At 48.3% G+C, this 24805-nt stretch overlaps 1 protein-coding gene across 1 annotated transcript in view; it reads right to left on the bottom strand.

Annotated features, from left to right (window-relative positions):
• Nucleotides 1–24368, bottom strand: part of ST6GALNAC2 (ST6 N-acetylgalactosaminide alpha-2,6-sialyltransferase 2) — a 211524-nt gene extending 187156 nt beyond the window's left edge. The window contains exon 1 of the mRNA XM_069654673.1: nt 23649–24368. Coding sequence (XP_069510774.1) covers nt 23649–23776 — 128 coding nt within the window. The 5' untranslated portion in view covers nt 23777–24368. The remainder of the gene's footprint in view (nt 1–23648) is intronic.
• Nucleotides 24369–24805: the final 437 nt, after the last annotated feature.

The raw sequence follows: 24805 nt of genomic DNA, 5'->3' as shown, positions 1-24805 counted from the left end.
AGCTTGCCTATGAACACTTGTAGTCCAGGAATGAATCAAAGAAGGGATGGGAGTCACCCTCTTCTATAGACATATATCCACAGGAGACTGAACAAAGACAAGCCTGCTTTAAGGGGTCTGATTCCTGTCCTTGTGATAAGTGGTCCTTGCCTTCTTGCATCATACCCAAAATGCGTTATGCTAAAGGAAGTGGAGGAGACAGGAAGGAAGGAGAGGTACAGAGATAAAAAAAAACATGGTGTCATCCTTCCCCAACTGTGATAAGGACCCTCCCTTTGGTATTCAACACCCTGGTGTGAGTCTAGTCCTTTTAATTAGAGTATACCCATTGATTCCTGAGGGGGTTCTCCTGCTGGAGAGATGTTACCTGACCTCACAAAGGATCAAAAGAGAGGCATAGGGCCTCATTCCGAGTATGGCGCTAACCAATGGCGCTATTAACGCCTTGGTTGACGCCGTACCCGGACCGGCAGCGCCTTGGTGGATGGCGGAATCACGCCCCATTCCAAGGTTGGCGGGGTGGTAATTCTCCATTCACCAAGGCTCTTCCCCATTCCCAAATGAGCCCCCATAGGGCTCAATGGGAATGGGGAAGATGCAAATAACGGTGACCGTTCATTACGGTCACCGTTATTGGCTTGGAGGCCCTGTTGCGCCCTCGACTTTAACACCTGCTCAAAGCAGGCGTTAAGGGCGAGGGTGCAGAGGGAACTCGGAGTATGGCGGTAAGGGATTACCGCCACCGGTCTCGTTACCGGTGGCCGCTATCCCTTACCGCCATACTCGGAATGAGGCCCATAGTCTTTTAGTCTCATAACTAGAATACACACAACCCTTCCATGACGGACCTGGGCTCACACTGTTGACATGTGTATGATTCATATCAGAGGTGGCTTCTAATAATTATGTTAATTACTAGATACCATACTCCCAAACTCAGGTATGTCATGTTATGTTGCGTCTGTTCAAGAGGCTAAAGGAGGTGGGTGCTATGGTTTGTGTTTATAGATTAAACTGCCACCAGGGTGGTAATTCCTCAGAATTATGTGGTTTTGAAACAGATGGGCAGATTTTAAATGCAGCCTCTGTGCTGAAGTGACCTTCAACCTGCTCTGTGCCACTGAAGGGCAGACGTGCAGCTGCAGCTGTGCACAGGTGTACACTATGCCTTTGGAATGGAACTAGTTAGCAGACCACTCTTTCCGCGATGGAATTGCATGCATCGTTTTATTATTAAATCAAAAACAAAAAGCCAGGGATTCTACACCCTTGCCATATGGCAATTCCTTACAATATTACAATGGCGGCATAGTTGATACAAGGAGGTGGGTACTCATTACTGAGAAAATGAATTGTTGGGGAATACAAGGTATAACTTCTCACGCTATTGGAAATAAAGCTGAACCACAAGCCAGCAGACTCATAAACGTTAGCCATGGGACTAGTGGTGGGTAACCAGATACTGGAGGAGACTCACACGACTTGATGACCAACATCACCGTTGCCATTCCAAAACTCACCCGAGCGAGCAACGGAATGTGCCATGTCCAGGGCAATTAGGGTACAGAAACACAACAAGCCTGCCATGACTACAGGGAAAGATACAATCTCTGCAAGAATTCCCCACCAATGGATACAACCCTGGAAGCATTAAACCTTTGTATGGGAAGGACCACCGAAAGAGTTGCCATGGCCATTGGCCCTACCCAAACAAAAACATTTTAGAGGCAGGTTGCAGCTGTGCTGGTGTAGCCACCAAAGGGAAGATCTTTCTAGTACGATGCACCACACCCATCACTCTGCGTGAGGTATTTAGGCAAGGATAGAAAGGCATGTGTGAGAGGATGTTTCTGGCAAAGACTGGATTAAGCATGTTGCTGAGGAGTATGGAGGCGAATCGCTTGCTCGATGGTTCACATTCAGTGTTCATGCATGGAGCTAGAGTACCTGCTGGACGAGTTCTGGTTGATCCTAATCAGGATCACTTGTGTGAAGAACAAGGCATTCGAGCTACATTTTGGCAAGATTGTACAGACAAACAAGACACACTACGGTGCCCTTCCACATATTCACAAAAGTAGAGGAGCTACTGGAACTTGAGAAAGCAGGCATTACTGAAAAAGTGAAATGGCCAGCACCGTGGTCCAGGCCAAATGTCCTCACAAAGAAGGCAAAACATTGCTTGAACAGGTGCCTGTGCAACAAGGCCTTTCAACATGAAAAGCACATCAGCTCCAGCCCGAGGCGTAGACAGGGTAGGGCCTGAGGGGCAAGGCCCACCCAAAATCTGTAAATGCCCGCTCAGCAGCGATGTGTGGACATTTACAGATATTTTTGTCAGTGCAGTGGGCCCAACTACATTAGCTTCAGGCCCCATTTGCTAGACAAGCAGAGAAAATCCCATCAACAAATGAGTGCTAAGCGGCATGCCATGCAGAGACCTAGGGCGACATGTCCTGCTGCAGAATTGTCACCCTGGAGGTCAGGCCAGCTAGTTGTTTTTAATCAATAGTCATCAACGAACATAACACCACCTCTTGAACCAGATTAAAGGGTGTCCTTGGGAAGGAAACCCTGTCCTGTTCTTAGTACCGCCACATCCGGTAGTATTTTTTTTGTTTAAATATTGTATTGTATTGTTTATTTATATAGCGCCAATACACAGGAAAGTGTTTCAAAGCGCTATGTGGATGCTGACATAAGAGTGCCAAGTCACCAAAGGCCCTATAGATGAGACTGCCACCAACACAGAAAAAAACGAGTCTTGCGAGTGAGAAGACCCCGACCACAGTCAAGGGATGGTTCAAAGGGAGGTCCTTCCAGAGCTTCCAGAACCAAACTAATGTCTCGGGCAGGAACCAATCCTGTCCTTGCTGGAGGGGTGGTGTTAGGTGGGCTGCAACAAAGATCCTCCCACAAGCCTCAGAAGTAAACCCTCCAAAGGAGACATGTCACCCCCATGCTGGTCAAACCACCTTATAGCCTCCCAATGTACCTTTGTGGTAGCCACTGCTCGCTTTGTTGTAAAACCCCATAAAGGAAATTATGGAATTCTATGAGGATCTCAGGCAAATGGATCCAAACCCCTTTGTTCTATAGCAAGTCTGAAATGAAGAACAATGATAGGAGTAGCCTCATGTGTGGCCAGTCTGCATGAAATCTGCATAGCATTGGCCACCTCCAAAGACACCAATTGCTGTTTCAGCCAACATGACCCCTAAGGACAGTCTGGCCACTCGCCACCTGGATAACTGGGGACACCTCAGGGGTGAAGGACAGCAAGGAATCATCAATATCTTCAAGACAAGCTAAAACCCTATCGCCCCCCACCCCCCACGCACCCTAAGATCAGGCTCAGCCGGCCTCCTAGTCATACCTAAGACAAACACAGTCAGATTAGGGGGATCTTCATTCTCAGCCTTGGTCCCCACCCTGTGGAACTCACTCCCACCCCACATCCGCCTAACTGAGGATTTAATGTCTTTCCTCAAACTGCTGAAAACCTGGATCTTCCCCTAAAACCAACCCATACCAGACTAACCCAAACACATTAACAGCATCTCAATGACACAAACCCAACAAACTACCTGATGTGAGAAATTGACAGCTAGTAAACCCCTAACATAAACTAAAACGAAAATCAGAAGTATCTGAATAAAATAGATCAAAACAATGAAGTGGTTAATAAGAATAAATCGTACGGAAACAGTAAAGAGACTTATAACTCCTGAAATAGACATAATGCATGAGGAGTGAACGAAATGAATGGCGTGGGTGAAATAGTTTGAATAGATGAAGCATGTGGACCAGATGAATGCACTGAGTGAAACAATGCACGAGTGGAAGACTTGTAATTTATAATTTAAATGAGTTTACAAATCGAATGAATATCGAAATTGGATGAGTGTATAGAATGGATGATCATGTTGAGCAGTTGAGTGCATAGAGCGGCTGAGTACATAGAGTGCCTGAGTGCATAGAGCGCCTGAATGCATAGAGCGCCTGGGTGTACAAAGCGGGATGGGTGTATGGAGCGGATGGGTGTACGGAGCGGATGGGTGGACAGAGTGTAGAGAGTAGACGAATAGATAGAACACGATTACTGCTCATTAGCGAAAGACTTTATAAGGCCGATCGGTGCATATTGCTGTTGAATGCGTGGGGGGTGGATGAGTGCAGGTGGTGGATGAGTGCGGGGTGGATGAGTGCGGGGGACGGATAAGTGCGGAGGACGGATGAGTGTGGAGGGCGGATGAGTGCTGAGGACGGATGAGTGCTGAGGACGGATGAGTGCGGAGGGCAGATGCGCATGGAGAGCTAGTGAGTTCGGGGAGCATGTGACTGCGTAGGGTGGATGAGTGCATAGAGCAGTTGAAGATATGGTGCATACGTGGGGATAAAGCGGACAAATGCCTAGAGCGGAGGAGTTACATAGACCGGATGAATGTGCAGAACGGATAATCATGTAGAGCGGATGAGTGCGGAATGCATGCAGAGCTGATGAGTGCGTAGAACGGGTGAGTGCGGGGAACTGTTTGATGAGCGAACCAGGATGGATGAGCTGACCAGAAGAACGTATAGAATGGAGGGCTGCATAGAACAGACCAGTGTGTAGGGCTGACAAGTACATAGAGCAGACGAGTGCATATGAGCGAAAGAGCGCTTATGAAAAAAAAAAGGAGATGCGTAAAAGGGGGTGAGCACGTAGAAGGGGATGAACGCGTAAAAGGGGATGAAAGCGTAAAAGGGGATGAATGCGTAGAGGGGCTGAGTGCGTAGAGGGGGCGAGTGCGTAGAGGGGGCGAGTGCGTAGAGGGGGCGAGTGCGTAGAGGGGGCGAGTGCACAAAACAGATGAATGCATAGTGCATGCGTGGGGCAGACTGGAGCGCGCGGGACGGACTGGAGCGCTTGAGTGCGTCGAGTGAACCGGAGTGTGTGGAGTAGATTGTGATGCATGGAGTGGACAGGAGTGCATGGAATGGACTGGAGCACATTGAATTGCGTGACGTATATAGTAAATAGTATGGTTTAGAATGCAGAGAACCCCTTGAAAGAGCATACAACCGATCATATCACACCACCACGCTTACTCTCCCCTCTACACCACCACTCAACTAGAACACAGAGATACTATGACACCATTCGGTGTAACTGTTCTCATACCAACATCCTCCGCATACTACACATCACTCTAAGTAAAACACTGCTGGTTACACACCCCCAGCCAGGCGTTCTCCTCAGGCCTAACGCAGCCACTACTCGGTCTGGATAAATCTTGCCAGGGTGAAGACATACTCCTGATCTCTCAACCACCACACCTGAAGAAGCAGCTATTACACGAATACCGCACCAGCTGCACACATACCCGGTTCTCACACGCACCTTGAATCTCTCTACTCTCTCTACTGACCTGAACTTCGGTTCCCAAGGGCGTTCAACCTACCAGCGCCTTCAGACCATACCAATGGTATATAAGGTGCTATATAAATGCAAAATAACAATAACAATAACAATCAATACTAGGGCTACTTGCAATTGCTGCACTACCAGGAACCAACATCTCTCCTATCAAACAGGAACCCGATGGATAATCTCTGTTCTGGAAGACCTTATTTTGCCACCACTAGGCGAATGTTGAACTACATACTTGTTCGTACATGGAGCAGAGCTTTCAATGACATCACTGATGAAAGGACTGACCTTCACTGAAATTCACTAGCCCTCCCACGAGTGTAGCTTGGGGCAGAAAAGTGACCCCCAAAGTGACCGCCCACAGAGAAACCCTCACTGGGAAGAAACCCCCGAGTTGACAAAAAATCCAATTGACTAATCCCACGGACGCTGTGCTTACTTTTGAAAAATGGCGGCTGAACAATCGCATTCCTAAGCTAGTCCTTCGTTAGTTTTGATATAGAGGAAAGCATTGAGATAAAGCAAATTACGACAATGAGTCGCGCAAACTTTTTTCCGTATATGCGAGAATTGGAATCATAACCTCGCCACTACACGCTGATCGAGACAATAGCAGGTGGGTATTTATGCCGCATGATCAAAAGCTTGAAAAATTAAGAACGACTTTTCTCTAAATAATAATGGTTAACTACGAAACGTAGATGCAGCCGCGAACCTTCTCTGTGACCCTTTGAGGCACTGCCTGCCACAATACGAGGTCCGTAGCCCTTGCAAAATACAACGTGGAGTGCACAATGTGCCATTCAAAACAGCCAGCGGTTGATTCTTTACCAATAATACGCAAAGCGTATCTTTCATACTCAACCTATAGTGTACAGCATACAAACCTGTCATTGGTTTGTTGACTTACATGAGATAAGCACTAGGTCCTTTAGACTCTTAGAGGTTGTTTATAACAACATCAATGAAGCATAAGTAAACAACAAGCAGGTGTATATACTTCACGGAGAAAAAGACAAAAACGTAATTCTGTCTTTTCCATCCAACAGCTCATCATGAACAACAACTGAGTGTGCAACTACTCCTTGGGGGGCCCATACCCATTTCGCAGTGAAGATCGTGAATTGTATTAAGAGAAAGTGAACGTTGAAAAACAACAAAGGTATTTATTGAAAGAATTACGTATTAGAGACATGTGTCTGTATATGGATGCATGTACAGATATAGTGGTCCTGTCCCACCTTTCCTTCCTTCACTTAGGGGCCTGGGTGGCACTGGAGCATTGTATGATACATGAAATGCATGGAGAGATGCACTGTGGGTGTGGGGTGTCTCACATTATGGGTGCAGGGCTACCATTGGAAAATGTCCTTGCACAATCAAATGGGTGTCTAGCATTGATCGCATATGATGACCAAGTTACATTAAATGGCCCCTCCGAACCCGGCCTTGAAATAGGTTTTTGTGTTCCCTAGGTGGGATATGGGCTACCGTCACATCGGACGGGTAGAAGATTGAATAAAAAGATAAAGGAATTGGCCCTGAAGAAGATGATTTGAATAATATATCATCAAAACCGGTCGACCACAGAAAGCATGGATGCCCCAAATGTACAAGAGACACATGTCAAGATCAACTTTTTCTTTTAATGCCTATGACCTACATGATGCGCCAACTGTCTTCTATTCAGTAGATCAAAAAACTTTCCGCAATTAGGTTGAAAGATGTCAATTGAAACAAAGATGGCAACATAGATTTAGCCGAGACATCAGGAATACAACATCCAATTGTTACTAGTGTTACTCTTTATTATTTTCTACTTGTGTTTTAACTTGTTGTTTGCTTCGTGCAAGCACACAGGTGGGTGGGTTTAGCACACATCTCGGTGGGTGAATAAAATATCTGAAAATCCCCCGACCTATGCTATTCCAAACACTCCATTTTTTAGGCCTGTGGTAGGCGCTTGCCTTGGGAAAGCTTGATAACAACGCAGCAATACTGATCAACTACCCATTGTAGGGTTAGGGTCAGTTTCCCTCTTGTTCTATCCTTTTTTGATAGGCGGTACTTCACTCTCATACTAGGGACAGAACACTCTGCAGGGTGAGAGTGTTCTTCTGGCCAGGGTCAGAATAGGTAACACAACATAAGTATTGCCAACAAAAGAAATTGTCTATCAATTATCACAGTGCTTTGTCTGTATTGTGTGATATTGCGATACAATTTTACAGAAAGGTCTTCATACCCGTAGAGGTGCATTGAAATTAGAACATTGGTTTTCCCCTTGTGTGTTTCACTTCAAAATTTCTGGCCAGACCTCCTTGGAAATGTGTCTTTCCTACTGACCTGGATCCGGCTCCACAACAGCATCTCCTCCCCCATTGTCTTTGGTTGTGCTTTTACTGGTGCCGTGCAAGGACTTTTCTTCCTCTTCGAACTCCGCCCCAGTGTCAAATGCTTCATCAGTAGGTTCCTGCAGCTCAGCTCTGGACTGCGGGAGTCCTGGTTAAGTACTGCACTTTCCCCTTTTGAGGGGTCCCTGACTTACGATACAATCCCGCATGAAACCCACAATCCCTCTCCATGCAACTCTTTTGGGCCCTGTCCCATTCCCTTCTCCTTTTTTAAGGAGGTGACTCTTAGAATAGGTACAGCTGCCCCCCTGCATTATGGGGAGATCTGCATCTCCAATTCCCCAAATCAATTCCCTTGTGGCACCTGGGGCTAGTTGTGCCTGGATATGGTAATACAGGTGACCTGGAGCACTCCGCCGAGTTGATTGCCCTTTCATCCCCTCCAATACTTGTCTGGGCTGAATATGATGGCGCCTGGTTCAGCGGTTCAGATCCCACTGAACCTCTGCATTCTGATTGGCCCATTATCATCATCATCATCCTGCTGCCCAAGACAGTGCTCCCAGCCTCTTCCGACGTACCCTTAATGCTCTGGGTCTTCGTGCTCCCCTATAGAGATGTAGACCTATATGGGTTTGCTGAAATCTCCCTCACACTAACACCCGGACCCCTCCGAGACTCTTAGTCAGGCATCATCCCTTGTCCCAATGGAAAATATTTGTTATTGTGCCACAGATCCCGGGCTGGAATCGCCTGTGTGGCCACACGACCCTCTGCTGCCATACCGCCTGGCTCCAAAAAGAACAAGCGGGATGTCTTGTCATAAGTAACAGTAAAAAAGATCTTAATTATATCCGGTCCAGCGGAGGCAAACCTTTAACTGTGAGGAAGGGTACGAGGAATGCAGCCCTGGGTACCGCAGCGTTTCTTTCAGTCCTGAGTTGAGATAAGTGCCATTGCGCAACATCATGAGTTTTTAGGGAACTGTTTGGAAATAGACGGATTCCGAGGGAGTAACTAATCTGCACCAGCACTCCTAGCCTGCGCGTGGCAATGGTCTGCAAAGCCATACTTTATGCGCTCCTTGTTGTGGCTCTTCAGCACTGGAACTCCTCCGCTCCAATAGGTCAGTGTATCCCCAATTTTGAGGTTAAAATCCAGCCCAGGACTACACCTGCTATTTATTGATGGAGCCCCCTAGTCATACTTGGACATCACTGATCCTCCTAGGACCCCAGCCCAGTCCTCACCACAGCTATTATACATATGGTGTGTATATTTATTTATTTATTTGAATTTGTAGAGCGTGCAGCAGCCCTGAGGCATCATGGCGCTTGTTACCGACAGTAAGCTTAGTTACATGAAAGGAACAGAGGACAATCATTTAAGTTACATACATACATTTTTGCATGAAATATTTTACACTGGTAAGAAAAAGATACGGAGAGTTAGATAAAAGGGACGTTTTGATTTTTTTACAGAAGGCAAGGAGAGAGTTTTCAGCTCTGATATCTGGGTGTAGGGCATTCCATAACTTGGCAGCTATGTACGGGAAACCCAGCCCTCCGACATTGGCTCTGTTGATGCGTGGGATGTGCAGTAGGTTCGCGTAGTAAGACCTACTGGGTCGTGTTGAGATGGATTTGGTTATAGTTTCTGCCATGTATGAAGGTGCTGTGAGGTTAAGACATTTGTGGGTGAGAGTGAGGATTTTAAATGTTATGCGCTCTTGAACTGGGAGCCTTTGAGCTTCCTGTCTGCCACGGCAGTTGTGTTCCCTTTTGGGAAGGCTCAATGCGGCTCTTAGGGCATTGTTTGGCGTGACTTGGAGTCGGCTAAGATTTTTTGTGGATGTGCCTGCTAGGAGGGCATTGCAATAGTCTAGTTTTACATATTGTAGATTGTTTAAATGTATGAATGTGCCCCTTGCCAGCCAGTAGAGTCCGCTCTTAATGCCCCCCTCCACCATGGGTCTATGTATCATGTATTACGTTATTGCGCTGCTCTTTTAAAATAGCCAACAAAGGGACTGCTCAGCCCACCATATAACCTTTAGCGCCGTGCAAAAGTCGGTACGTGGTTTACTCTTCTCCAACTCCACGGCTTTTGCAGGGGCACCATCCTGTTGACAATTCTCCCCATTTCCCTACAGACAAGCACTCCGTTCTGGCCCTCTTTTCTTGACTTGTATTCCTCAAGGAACTACATCCCAGATCCCATTACCAGGTGAGCTCTAGACCTAGCAGAATGCTCTCAGATCATGGGAGGAGGCCTGGATCCTCCCCTCGGAGACATGTGCTGCCTGCAGCCCTTCCTGGATCACTCCAGAGAGCCGCCAATCACCTGGGCAGAATTTGGCCTGCCTTTTCTGATATCAACGACTCACAGACTGAGGGATCCACCTGGAATAGGAGCATATTTCATCTGCTCCCCTGAACTGTCGTTGTGTTCTTTGTCCCTTGTGGAGTGCATGCTTGTGTGATTGTTAACCCTGGGGTCAGGGGTCTACCCAGCATTGCAAGAGTGGGGCGGGGAATGGGGCGAGCCACGAAAAAAGTCCTGCTACTTTCCCCCACAAATGCAGTGCGCGTGATGCCATACTCTCATTCGCGCAACAAACCCTGTGCAAATAGTCAGCCCTACCTCCCATCAGTGCCTAATGGCTCACATTGTAATGCTCTGTTGGCACAGAGCAACGTGTCAGGTTCTCAGGAGAGCTGCTCTGCTGCCATTAGCTCGCTCCTTGGGACATTGTCCTGGCAGAGGCACACCTCCCCTGTTCGGCACCCTCGCTGACAATGAAGGTGCCGAACGGGAACGGTGACCTGCTGCCAGGACAATGAGAGTGCTGAGCAGGAACACCATGCTCCTCTGCACCTTCATTGTCCTGTCAGCTGGACACCTTTCCCCGAAAGGGAGAGGTGCCCCGCTGCCAAATGTGCTGGTCTGGCTATTGAAAGAGCTCACCCCTTCCCGCGCTCAGTACAACACTGCGTGGGGTATCAAAACTGCAGAGCTGCCAAATAGTCCCATATCATAGGTGACGCATGCAACCAGTCCTGGATCTTCAGCCAGCAATGCCCAAACACACAATGAAAGGGCACTTCTGCAAGTCCCAGAATGCAATGGGCTGATGGACGAAACAGGATTGGCTGTAGGCGTCATTGATGCCATGGGGTTACTTTATCAGCCATGATTTCATCAGGCAGTTTACACACTTACATTGGTTGTAAGTTGTCTGGAGCTACATAATTGCCCCCGCAGGTGGGTCTCCTGTGGCACTATTGAGCAGTGCTCAGTAGAGCCGTAATAAGAGCCAACGCACACTGCCCAGGAGATAAGTGCATAAGAGTACTTCTGCAAGCAGGGCCACAATTCAGTGGTTATCTGGGGCTACTATGCCTGCTGGCATGCCAGAGCGCTCTGCTGCATACAACTATAACAGCGCTTTTAGCCCTGACTCTGACCCAGATACATTCCCTCTAACTGCATTTCCCACTTCACTTTGTTTTACATTTTGGTGACCTCATTAGTTTGGACTATTATGTGGCGCTACCTATATGCTGAAACTATTACATTAGAGTACAGATAGGGAGACATGGCATATGAGAAGGGAGGCACAGCTTGTAGGTGTTGTTTGCTTATTTGCCCACCCATTGACTGCCCATGGCCATGCTAATCCCTATGGCCATTCCCACCCAGTTCCTGCCCATCCCCACCCCCACCCCAAAATACCTCCTCATGGGAACTCTTTGAGCTTGTTTAAACCACGCCTTACCATCAAACGTTGCATTCAAAGTGCAGTCTTCTGAAAGGTAATGACTTAGTTGGAGCTGTATATCTGCTACTGGTGTAATAAAAATGTCTTAACCAGGCCTGTCTTCAGCCACTCTATTTATAAGCACTATGCATGCCCTTCACTGAAGCCCTATTAAAAACAAACATTGGCAAAGCCAACCATTTTGCCTTGTGTTTAAGTATCAGACATTTTCCAGGCCCTGTTATTAGATGCCTAGGTACAATTTGCACCTGTTACCATCAATGGCCAGTTTATACCACTACAGCAGTGCCTGGATAGTGCCTTTCTCATGTCCACTCACGAATTGCCTTCTGCAAACCAGTAAATACATTACTCTTCACCTAAAGTCATCAGCACCCAGTTGCTACATATACTGTTTGACAAAATGTACTCTGTATGTATGCAACTAATCCTGTATTGACTCCAACAGCATCTCTGATGTCCTCTGTAACTAAACTTCCCATGTAACAGTGCCTCAATGCCCCTGGGCTGTTTGTGCTCTATATAAATCTAAATAAATAAATACCCAAAAGCCCAAACTATTGGCATTGCCAGTGCTTGTTTTATCATATGTCTTCATGTTAGGAAGGTCACCATCGTTATTTACTACTTAGCAGAATGATTAGCACTCCACCTTCCTCCACACCTATGATCCTTTAAGAGTCTTTTCCCCAAATTGTGTAGCTGATCAAATCTTACCCTATAGCCCCTGCCTCTTCTCCTGTGACCTGTGGAGCACCCTCCTCTTGATACATGCTACTCCTGCCATGTCCTGTGTTCACTCCCACCTGGCACCAACTGTTGTGTGACATTACAATGGGCCAGGAGTCATGACTCGGAGGTGGGGTCGGACACAGGACGACATGGGAGGGAATCCCACTCCCCACCAGATCCTAGGTAGTGAAGGGTTGCACATTGCCAAGGAGAAATAAGACAGTGGGCCTCATTACGAGTTTGGAGGCAGCCACAGAGCTATTAGAATATGAAATAGGTGAAAGCCTAAGGCAAAGGGATCTCAGTGTGATTAGGTTACACATATTGACCCAAGACTAAACATGATTAGAACCCACTTATGTTGATTCACTTGTGTTGATTTAAGGTTTGTAAACTGTTTTATGTGGTATGATCATTTTTCAGATGTTTTTTTATTAGACATTGACTTTGTATGATTAATAAAATGTGTATGTTTGAGTACTACAGTATTATTTAACTGGCAGACAGCATACCCATGTGTGATTGGCATTTTTTTAGGAACTGAACTTCTTTTTGTAGATAACAGCCTCTTTGAATACAATCACATAGATTTATGTTAATAGCAGAAACACTTTGGAAACACTTGGAGTGCCGCTTTCTGCAACTAGTGGCCCATCTCCTGCAATTGACTGTTATCCATTTAATAAGATGCTTGGGGATCCTAGATGCACTAAACACAGAACACATGGTTATATTTGAAATCCATCAACAGCTGAGCATAGAAAGACACGGAAGTTGCAGTTTCCTACACACTTACTGGACACAGGTGCAATTCTGGAAACTTTTCGCAGAGCCTTGGTAGGCAGATTCAGGGTTGTCGGGTAATCGCCACACGTGCCCCTCTGTTGCAAGTTAGTCATAAGGTATAACAGTGGTATAGTCAAGCACAGTAGTCATGAGAGTGAATGGAAGGATATTTGGGCAATGTGTGCAGACATGCAATGATTTTCTGTCCATGGACCCAGATTTTCATATTACTTTTTAACCTTTTGAGGTTATATTCAGTTTTTTGGTTTTCAAGATACCTTTTGCATAATAGGGTAATGTAAATATGCTAGACCAGAATATCGAGATGTGTTTATGTTAGGGATGTGCCAAATAGTAGATGTAAGTATTCAGCTGAATATTTGGACAAGTATTCGGACGTAGCCAAATAGTTTCCTCTTTAATAAAGTTAGGTAGACAAGAAAATAATGTTCTAAATTAAAAACACACTTTAAAATATGCACATCCATTCATTATTGCATTTCTCTCCTTCGTTGTTTACAGAAGATGCATCTGTAAACCATTAAAGGAATACACTATTAGAAAATAAATTATTCAGTAACAGCAGTTTGTATTGTAGTGCATTCATAGGTGTCGCTTGTGGAGCAGGGCCCTAGTAACTAAGACTAGCTGAAAAGTATAGTATGCAGGTATGCAATCACTGTGAGGAGAGACCGGGGCTGTCTCCTTTAAAATGTTCCTTTTAGGCACCACTCATCTTTAGCTTTCTGGCTCCATCAAGGCACTGAAACGCGAAAGGAGTGATTACATCAATGAGCCCCTGCTGACTGCTGAAGTGCCGCGCAACACAATCCTTAGGGATGCCAAAGCCGTGCTTTCTACCTGTGGTGCGGAGAGAAGGTGAGACATTTTGCACATGTCTTTTCATTAATAGAAGTGTTTTTCGGGTGGGGCATGTTTGTGGCGTTTTGGGCAATGGTAAATGACACCATCTCTAAATATATAGGGAAAGCTGAGTCCTTCACGCTTCTTGGATGATTCTGTGGGGAAGGGAGAGTGCTGATTTTCAGATCTGTAATTGGCATGTGCATGTTTATTTCCTTATTTGCTTCACTTGTTCATCCATTTGGTCCAATGTTTCTAAATTGTGAACTAATATGTCCTCATCTTTGTTACCCACATATCCTTTTTTGTTATGTCTCTAATGCTGGGAAGAAAATGTCTGCTGACACAGACTTTTGTTTTAATAAAAAACTCCCAAACTATTGGTAGCCACATTCTCTTGTGACATCTGTCACTTTTACCCAATTCAAAAGGGACTAATTTTAGCACCATGAGAAAATTGGAGGGCAGGCACACTTTCCACTGAGCCGTCTTCCTTTATGTATAACCTTAGCCTGCAGGCTGAATATAGGTCTTTGCTGCAGGCGCACTACTTCCTGGGTTATCTGGGTTTGGCACTTTCTGGGATATCTGTAGCAGTTATATCAATACGCGTAATTATATCACTTGGGTTGGGAATCAAACCTGTGGCTTTCAGATTACTCACATAAATTAGCAAATCAATAATACCCTAAAGACAATACCATTTTCCAATAGCAACTTTGCATACTATTGTTCCAGCTCAATGGTTTTCAGCTAAAAAATACAGGGTATGCCAGAGACACCTGTTTTCTTCAGCTCATCCCTGTGCATCTCATGAAGGGCTGAGACTGCACTTTCACACTTCTACTGTCTGTACTCAATCAAAAAGTGACAGTAGATTTTGTATAATGATCAGTTTAAAGGAGTAACATGACAAGCATTAATGCATGAAGGGTTCCAGGCACAGGCAGCGCATTACTTAATATATTTTGTAGGGGAAACTATTTGCTTCGACTGAAAATTAATTCAGTATTCGGCTGAAGCTGAATATCCCATTTTCAGCTGGAATTCGGCCGAATGCTTACTTGACGCCTAATTTTGGTACACCCCTAGTTTTTATATTTTAGCTTTATTAAGAGAGTCTGCAAATGCCTGATGTGGCTTGTGCCTTATGAATTCTTGAGCCGGTGGGAATTGCCAGTGGGCGCTGCTAAAACTCTTCTGAGCGGCACCCGGAGGGAAGCAGGGCAAGCGCACACGCACACAGCTTAGAGGGAAAATTGGACAGGTGTGAGCACAATGTCCTGAATATATCATGGTTGTTGCACCCTGGCACTCTCCAGGAAAAGACACCACAGCCCCCCCCGAAAAAATGCTCCAGAAATGCTAGCACTACAATGGCCCTAAAAGAAGCTACTGATACCCCAAGTCTACCTAAAAGTAGCTACACTGAGACCCCTTCTGCATCATTCTGCGGCCTTGGCCCTTCTGGGCTGACATTTATATTTTAGAGATCGGCTTTTAATATTCTTCTTCTCTGTCCATTGTATGGAGGCAGTCAAATGGTCTCCGTTTTTGGATAGGAAAATTCGGTCTATCGTCCTTAAAATGCCCTTGAAGCAGAGTCGCTGTCTGGAATGTACGTTTTGGCATGGCTTGGTGTAATGTGTTTGTAGTGTTAGACCCTACACGTAGTTCTCATATCATTGGCCCTCATTACAACACCAGCGCTAAACCATGGCGCTATTAGCACCATGGTTGGTGCCGGTGTTGTAACGAGTCCGCCATGGTGAAATGGGGAAATACCGCCCCATTCCAAGGTTGGCGGGGCGGTATTTCCCCATTTCACCATGGCCCTTCCCCATCCCCCATTCCCATTTTTGCCCCATTGCCTGTGAGGTCCCTTTGCGGCTCCCTACTTTAACAGCTGGTCCAGACCAGCTGTTCAGGTCGGGTCCATGCAAAGGGACCTCATAGTAAGGCACTAAGTGGTTAACGGCTTCGCAGCCTTTTAACCACTTAGCGCCTGGGTCGTAATGAGGATTGTGTTGCCATTTTAAAACGTTTAGGCATGCCCTAGATTAGTTTACAAATGTGTGAGTTGAACACCTATATCACAAAACATGTGTGGTGTCTTTGCTGCATTTTTTTCCTCTAACACTGTGATTTATGTATTTGTAGGTCTTTTGCAGTCAGGCTTCGGTGGACATGTAATTGCCACTTGCCCATCTCTCCTGGCCCTCCAAAGTCCGTGGCCTGCCGGGAAAGATCTGTCATGCCGCTGGCAGGGCTGACCCCCTCTGCTTTTCCGAACTAAACAATGACGCAAGTGAAGAGAAAAAAAACACATGCTGACTCATGCGACCCACGCGCCATGGTGGGGGGGGGCACAACAGCCGAAGAAGACACCTGCTTCTTATGCATACATTCTCGCCCACAAAGATACGAGGGTGGTGTGGTAAGCACAACAGATGCAGAAGGAAGCTGCTTCGCAGCACCCCACCCCCAAGCCAATGGTCTTGTGTCCCCGCAAAGGCTCCTCGGACCGTGCGCAGCTGCCGACAGCCTCAGGTCGCCGACTGGTAACGAATAACTGGCAGATCCCCTAAAACCAGCAACTTTCCTTGGGAATCCTACAAATGCCACAGAAGCCATGATGAGGAGACAACTGTTTTGGTTTCCAAGACAACCAACCGTGTGTTTGCCCTCCCGCCTTTTGACCCGGCACCCGTTCTTAGTTTGCACTTCCCACGACAGCTCCTGCACGGGCGACGACAGCCCTCGTCGCCCCCAGCCAGAGCTATCCCAGCGGCGGCGCCTTCGCGTCCACTCATTTTATGCAATAAAGCAGCGCGCAGCCGGTAACTCTCCAAGCAAACACGCTCTATTAACTATCATGAGTGAGTATTGTAATATTGAGTGTGCCCCCCCACACCTCATTCTCGCCATGGGCGTAATTTCAGGGGGGGACAAGGATGTTTGTCCCCCCAACTTGCGTGGCACGTCATTTTGTCCCCCTCATTTGGCAGGGGCACCATTCCTCCAGGTGTCATGCTCCACCCCGCCCCCAACAGTTTCAGCAAAGTTACTCCACTTGCCTCTGCACAAAATGGGGAGACGGTCGCATCTAGCTGGGAGGTGGATCAGCCAGTTACTAATCACCCTCCCTCCCCCGCCCAGAGCCAAATTGCTTTGGCCATCTGTGCACCCACCCAGATGAATGGCGGGGGGGGGGGGGTGGGTGGAGAGGGGTTGGGGCACATTGAATGGGTCCCCTGTGACGTAGAGAGCAGCACATGCCGAAATACTGGATGAGTAAAGCCCAAACACTTTGGCCTGCAGGAAGGCCGGACATTGTGTGATCACTGGTGAAAAAGGACCTGAACGCGTAAGCACACAGCGACTGCAGCGCAGAGCTCACGTGCACAGCATGGTGCTTGGTGGCGTTAAGCTATACGCACACCAGACACAGGACTGCCTCTAGGCGCTTAAGCAGCATTTGCAAACATCAATGGCTGCCATTGGCCCTATCGCATGACTTGGTTAGCTAAGTGGCCTCCATTAGCTCTGGTTTGCCTGATTTAAAGCAAGAGATGTGATTGTGGATTACACGTCACTGTGGGCTCCACTGACCTACACACCTCTTTTGTGGCCCAATGGGCAACACCTTCAGTCGAGACGTTGCTAGTGGGGCTGGGGGGGCTATAGCCCTGGGTCTTTGGTTGTAGCCCCCGATAGAAGCTAGGGGCTACAACCAAAGGGCTACCGAGCCCCGACATTAGTCTAGCCCCGGACCACTTCCATGCCTAGCAACACCCCTGACCTCCGGGCAGCTCGCCTTGGATTCTGGGAATTGTAGTTATGTTTTTCCCTTACAGGCGCCAGCATCAGAGCGCAGCTTGGCAAGCGGCCAAGTGTCGCTGATGCCACCCACATCACGAGGCCGCTTTGCAGCCACGGGTCTGCTGTTGTGGTTCCTGGGCTCGTCTGGCCCACACAAATGCAATCAGATACCTTGCAGGTGGGCCCTTCCTTCATCAGTTAAGGGGGACACTGATTCGCTGATTTGCAATCACGAAAAGAAGATGTGGTGGCTCTTTGGTGCCCGGGGTGGGGGAGGGGCTGTGGGCGGTCGATCTGCTGCACGCAGGCGGGGAGAGTTAGAGCAAGCCTCTGATGTATAAACAAGTGGCTGCGTGGGCGGATCTGTCCGGAGTTACCTAAACAATTTAAAAGGCTTCTGATCTTCCGATCTTACAAAGGGCACTGCGCGTGCTCGATCATGCCTCACGCGCATGCACGGGGGCACGCTGCATGCTCACTCCCATGCTCTATTATTGCATCCCATGCGTTCTCATTGGACAATCTGCAGGCTACACAAACCAGCAGAGCCAGCCATTGTTCGGAACACCACATTGCAAGACTGCAGGGAGCTCGGACGGGCACACCGCAGCCCTTCTGCATGCCCTCTCAGGAGGCTTGATGTATGAGCAACTTCTATATACTATGTACTATCGACAGTGATGCAAGTTATACTAGCTTTTTAGACCCCAACTCCGGGCCATACGGAATGTTATGTGCAGGTAATCCTCTTTGAACACTTTCGCTCTGCTTGGGTATTTAAATTGGTCCTCAGGGCGCATAACGCCCAATACGGCCCACAGAGACTGTATCTACAAAGCATAAATATGGAGTTATTTAACCAAAGCATTGGGTCTCAGAAAAGTCCCTGTTCTCCAGGCTCCTCGTTTAACTTATCTATCCAGCTGTTGCAAGTGCTTAGAAGGTCGATCTTGTGGGGGAAAAGGTGCCTCCACTGTCGCAGTGGTGTGCGTGGCTTCCACGTGGAAAGCCAAGCCGGTGATTGGCGGAGGATCCACTGGCCGTCTGCATATTTTTGGGGGAACACGATTGTTGCATGTGGCCCACCCGCCATCCCCCTTGTTGGTACAGCTAACGTGGGTAGCAGAGTTAGATCGGTTTGTTGGGGGTGGTTTAGGCGGGGGAGGAAATTCCATTGAGAAAAGTGTGTCACATTTGCTGGGGCAACCTGGAAATATATTGGCAGACTCGGGGGGGGGGGGGGGGGGTTCTGCGGGTTGTGGAGGGATACAAAGTTGTATGTTGAATTTTTCAAAAGGTAACGCTGGGGGAAATAGTTAATTACTGCATTAAAGTACAGGCAGGGGGGGGCTTTAAAGACTGAGGTGGACAGAAGAAAAGTAAAGGTAGGTCAGTAGGCCAGCATAGGGCGGATAAGACTGAAAGAACAGAAACAGGGGCTAACAGCAAAGTGGGCACCCTGGAGGGCTCTTAGAATAAACACTGGGGGCGACTGGTTAGGATGGGACGTAGCAGGGCTGAAAGAAGAACAATGGGGCTAGCTGGCTAGTAGAGGACGTGGTAGGGCTGAAAGGAGAACAATGAATGCTAGCTGGGTAGTATAGGACCAGGTAGGACTGAAAGAAGAGAAATGGGGATTGACAGACTAGGATGGGATCCAGTAGCAGTGAAAGAATAGGAATGGGAAGCAGCAGGCTATGATGGGTAAGACTGAAAGGAGAACCATGAACGCTAGCTGGCTAGTATAGGACGGTAGGGCTGAAAGGAGAGAAATGGTAGCTGACAGGCTAGGATGGGATCCAGTAGCAGTGAAAGAAGAGGAATGGGAAGCAGCAGGCTATGATGGGTAAGACTGAAAGGAGAACCATGAACGCTAGCTGGCTAGCATAGGACGGTAGGGCTGAAAGGAGAGAAATGGTGGCTGACAGGCTAGGTTGGGATCCAGAAGCGGCGAAAGAAGAGGAATGGGAAGCAGCAGGCTAGGATGGGTAAGGCTGAAAGGAGAACAATGAGCGCTAGCTGGCTAGTATAGGCCCTGCCTGGGCTGAAAGGAGAGAATGGGTGCTGACAGGCTAGGATGGGATCCAGTAGTGGTGAAAGAAGAAGAGTGGGGATTGGCAGCCAGTGTTCCAGATAAGATTTGGAAGTGGGAGTATTGTACTCCCTCTTTTTTAAAGGTGGGAGTAAAATTGATTTTTAGGTAGTAAAAATGTAAGTCCAATTCCTTAGGGGAGTATTTGCAAAATATGTTTCATCTGGAAAATGTAAATGTTTTTTGTAATAATTATTTCTTTGCAACTAGTTATTCATGCACATTACAAGATTCAGGTTTACTTCTTCCAATCAGGCAGTGATAATAGTAGCCAAGGAAGTGGTGAGAGTACTAGGAACTGCTAGTTACTGTGCCTAACCCCTTATGAAATACAGGGTTTGATTGTACATGCAAGCAGGTCTAGGAACCAAAGGGCCCGTGCTCTGGTGTCCCAAGTCTAGATTAGGTAGGTTTTTGTTGGGTAGGTTTTGTTAGGTAGGTTTTTGTTGGACTGATCCACGAGTGCTTACAAGCAGCGCTCTATTGAGCTACACCAAGGCAGGAGGTATTATTCATCCAGGGCTACCTGCTCTTTTAGAATCACTACGCAAGAGACACCGCAATCCTAGCCTTGATAGAGACCTGCAGATGGTCGAACCACGTGTCGACACCTGTGGTGATCAAATAAAAACCCACAATAGTATCAAAAATAATCGCGTGGACTATACCTTTTATAATGAACAGTGATAATAGTAGTTTCTTCCTGTTTACCATGTGCACGACTGGTCCAAACATATCAGTGGAGCTGTGCGGTTAACGGCTTTTTTTTGTGGGGAGCATTTTTACAGCCTATTTTCTATTTTTGGGGAGTATTTGCTTATTTTTAGGGAATAAAAGGGGCTGATACACCGCTTATCTGTAGGGCTGTTGCCGGGCTAGGATGGGACCTGATATCTCTGGAAGAAGATGTAAAAATGGGACTCACAAATAAAAGAGGAATAGGAGAGGCACCATAGCAACGATGCCAGTAGCAAGCATAGGGGATTCTTGTGGAGTTCAGTGAATACCCCGAAGGATGGGCCGGAATCTCTACCGAATGATGGCAAGATAGTTCATTGAGTTAAGGGCAATTAGTACAGAGGTCTGTTAGGGCCGGCCAACATTTCTGACTTTAAAGTGTGCAACATTGAGTTCTGAGCCACATATTAAACGACACCCACTATTCAAGTGCCAAGAGTCCGTTCTTTCTGCAGAGCTCTTCTGAAGGAAATAAAAACGACGGAAGACCATGGGCCTCATTCCGAGTTGGGCGGTAAGGGTTAACGGTCACCGGTAAGGAGAACGGTGCCGGTAAACCCTTACTGCCCTATTCCGAGGTCCCTTAACGGGTCCCAGCAGGAACGGCTGGTCTGACCAGCCAGTCTTTACGGGACCCGTTAAGGGACCTTGGAGCTAATAACGGGCCCGCAATTTGGGGGCCCGTTATTAGCGCCTTCCCCATTCCCATTGAGCCCTATGGGCTCAATGGGAATGGGGAATGGCAAACTGAATGGGGACTTACCGGGTCTGCATAGGTCGGAATGTCCCAGTAAATCCCCATTCAGCCAGACCGGACCCGGGTTTGGAGGCAGCCATGGCGCTAGAAGCGCCATGGCTGCCTCCAAACTCGTAATGAGGCCCCATGTAACTGTCAGAAAACTGCTGAAAACCTGGCTGTTCAACTCACAGAGACAAGCATAAAAATGTTCACCCCTACAAACAATACTTTGGGACCAAAGCAAACATGGGACAATATGGATATGATGTTTTATTCGCATTGCGCTCATACACAAGCATTTCAGAGCGCAACGGGGCAAGGGAGGGGAAACAAGGAGGGATAAAACAACGATCTTACTGGGCCCAGGGACATTGAGAACACGCAAGTGCAGGGGAGAGGGAACGTGCAGGGGGAGGGGAGAAGTGGAAAGTGCTAAGCAAGGGATAAATACAACAACTGGTAGTGCAGCCAGCAGGTGGCAAGTACAGGGTTACAGGGTTTAACACGCAGACAAGGGGTGTCTGATAAGTGCAGGTAAGGGGACTGTAGGGTTACAGATACAGACCCAACTGCAGGGGTTGCCAGATAAAAGAACCAATAATAAAACCGCCTCACACCCAGAGCCAAACTTCAACCAACAACCCAACCCTCCTCTTTGCGACAGCCACATACCTCTGACGTTTGCACACGCCCAGGAAAGGGCCAGCAAAACTACACACCAAAAAATGTGCAAACCACACACACCCACCGCCAACCACGCCACAGAACCACAAAGTTGCAAACAACAAACAACCAAGACACTGGACGCTAACCTTCCGGACACAACAAGCCCATTGCACACACGAAAGCACAGGCAGAATGGTCAGTTTCTCCTGGCTCGGCAAGCGTCAACAGAAGAGCACAACCTCTATCATATGTATCCCTCTTCCCCCACTATCCGCCCCACCCACTTTTCTCACAGAGACCAGGTATAAATCTTCTCTTGCCCACTAGACAGCTGCTCTCTGTATTGGGTGCTTATGCTGAGACCCTGGCATTGTGCCTCATGTTCCCCCTATTGATGACTCCGTGCAGCTCCTTGTGTACAGGGTGCCCACTCCTGGATGTTTGCTGCAGCCGCGGTGCCTGTGCCTCTCTCTCTCATGTTGTTTGCTGCCACTGACCGTGGCATAACGAGCTCCCCTGGGCAGTGGAGTAACTTTGCCGAAAACGTGGCGGGCGGAGCCTGGGCCCATGTGTGGCCGGCAGAGTGCCTGCAGGAGCCAAGCGAGATGCCACCACGAGCCCAGTACATGACTGGAATTTAAAAACTACATTGTAACGATGTAATAAGTCGATAACCCTATTTACACTCCACGTTAACAGCTTTTAAAGTATTTGTTGAAAGGTGAGGGTGATTTTCATGGCCTCCATGTGACCTAATCTTTGACCTCAGAGCACACACTCCAAAAGTGTGATAGCATAGAGCTCACAACACAACCTGCATCTACCCAGGCCGTCTAGCGCCTGCTGTTGTGTAGCGTACGCTGAAGCGCTGTCTGCCTGTCTATTCTCTAGATACCAGGACTGCGCTCGTAGTTGCCGAGTGACCCAGTGTCAAGCGGGCGGGTCGCCTCCGCAGCCTCCTGGCTTTAAGTGCCTGCACGCAAAGTTAAAACCCAGGAGGGACGGAAAGTGTCACGCCGGACACAGGCTACTTGGTAGCCTTTTAAGCAGTTTTTTTGTTTTGTTGATCAAGCCACTTTCCCTTAGAAGCAGCATACAGCGCCGTTTCCATTGAAGAGGTGCCCCAGCTGAGTCTGGAAACCAGAACGAGGTGGGAACGCAGGAGTCAAACGCCAGGGCGCAACATTCCCAAAATAACAAACACATCTCACGCCATGGAGACACACTCCCCTTCAGCAGCACGGCCATTATGAACTCCCCCCACCCCCCTATCTCAAGAAGCGCCGGGAACCTTCCGACACTCGAGGCCAATAAAGTGCCCGCTTTTGTACCTAGTTCTTTGTCCCGTGCAAAAGCCGCACCGCCCCTCATCCACCCACCGCCCGTGCATTTGACCATAGAACCCGCCTCTTATTCCGTTGTATGCAGCTGAAATAGCATGGTCGGTTAAAGCACTCGGTGCCGATATCGACTTCCCTGTAACTTGCGGATTGCATGTACGAACCCTGGCAGGTCCGAATCTAAACGTTACCATTCACGAGAAAATGAGTAACAGTGAGAAGGTTAGTGGCACCAAATCATATATGAAAGGCACATTCGTGTCATAAGAACAGCCCGGACCCCTCTAGTGCCGGGCCACCGCCCCAACTCGCCCACCTCACCTGGCAGCCACACGTGGTTCCTCCGTGGTGTAGTAATGCCCCAGGAGGATGGTGGAGAACGTGGCTATGGCCACTGCAAAGAGGCCGCAGCGGCTCAGCCGGGGCGGCCGGTGACAGTAAAGTTTCATTCCTGGAGAAGCGTTTGGGGAGCAACCCCCCAGGAGACCTTTGGAAGGACAGATGCGCGAGGGCGGCGGGCCACTGTATCTGGCTGTGGGCTAAGACGCCCTGTGCAGTTCTCTTCAAGGTTCCAATTCCAAATCCAGTAAAATGGTCCGTGGGATGCTCCTATGTAACAGGCTCCAACGCCAGAAAGGTAGAAGAGCGGGTTGAGCGCCTGCTGCAGAGGGCGTGCACGTCGCCGGTTCAGGCTGGCTCCAGGGATGCCTGTGGCTGGTGGCCCCCAGGTCACACACAGGTTGCAATCCCAGCGAGGGGGCTCAGCGCGTCCATGTGTGTTTAAGACTCGGGTCACGGGGCGGGGTCAGACCCAACTCACAGGAAACCCCGCAGCCGCCGGAAAGCTCTGAGGGTGCCCGCTGCAGAACTCAGCAGGTGAGCGGCGTTCTTCTCCGCTGCCCTCCGGGCCGTCGGGCGCCTCTGCGGCTGCTGGCCCAGAGCTCCCCAAGTGCTTATCACGCTCCCCTCCCGCCTGCTCGTCCGCCCCCTGCGCCTGCCTCTCTCACCCACTCGCCAGCAGCTGCACCTTGTGGCTGCAAGGAGGTGGCGATGCTGTTACTTGTTGCTCAGAGGGAGGAGGAGGGGGGCGCGGGCGGGGGCCGGGTGCATGATGGCAAGAGAAACAGACTTCTCAACTGGTTCAGACTTGCAGAGGGCACACGGGTGGGGAACACGCAAGTCGTCCTCCTCTGCTGGTGTGTGTCGTTAAATATTTACTTGGAGCCTGCAACATCATTTTGGTGTGATTTGCCGTTCATTCACCTGCTTGTTCCGCAACAAGAGTGTAATAAAAGTGGGTGCCACTATTGTGTCTTTTTAAGTACACCCGGCCGCCCCTTCACAATGACACCAGTCCTGCCGAGTTACAGAAGCTTGGACAGCTTTGGCCATAATCTTTGGGGCTGTCCAGTAAAAGTTCAGCAGGACTAACGCGCCCGGCCGCCTCAGTGAAAGTCTAGCTGAGTAGTGCTGAAACG

This window comes from Ambystoma mexicanum, chromosome 3q, assembly GCF_040938575.1.
Source record: "Ambystoma mexicanum isolate Mex_15411 chromosome 3q, UKY_AmexF1_1, whole genome shotgun sequence".
NCBI classification, from domain to species: domain Eukaryota; kingdom Metazoa; phylum Chordata; class Amphibia; order Caudata; family Ambystomatidae; genus Ambystoma; species Ambystoma mexicanum.
Note: the sequence above shows the minus strand (reverse complement) of the source record. Positions and strands in the feature narration are given on the sequence as shown.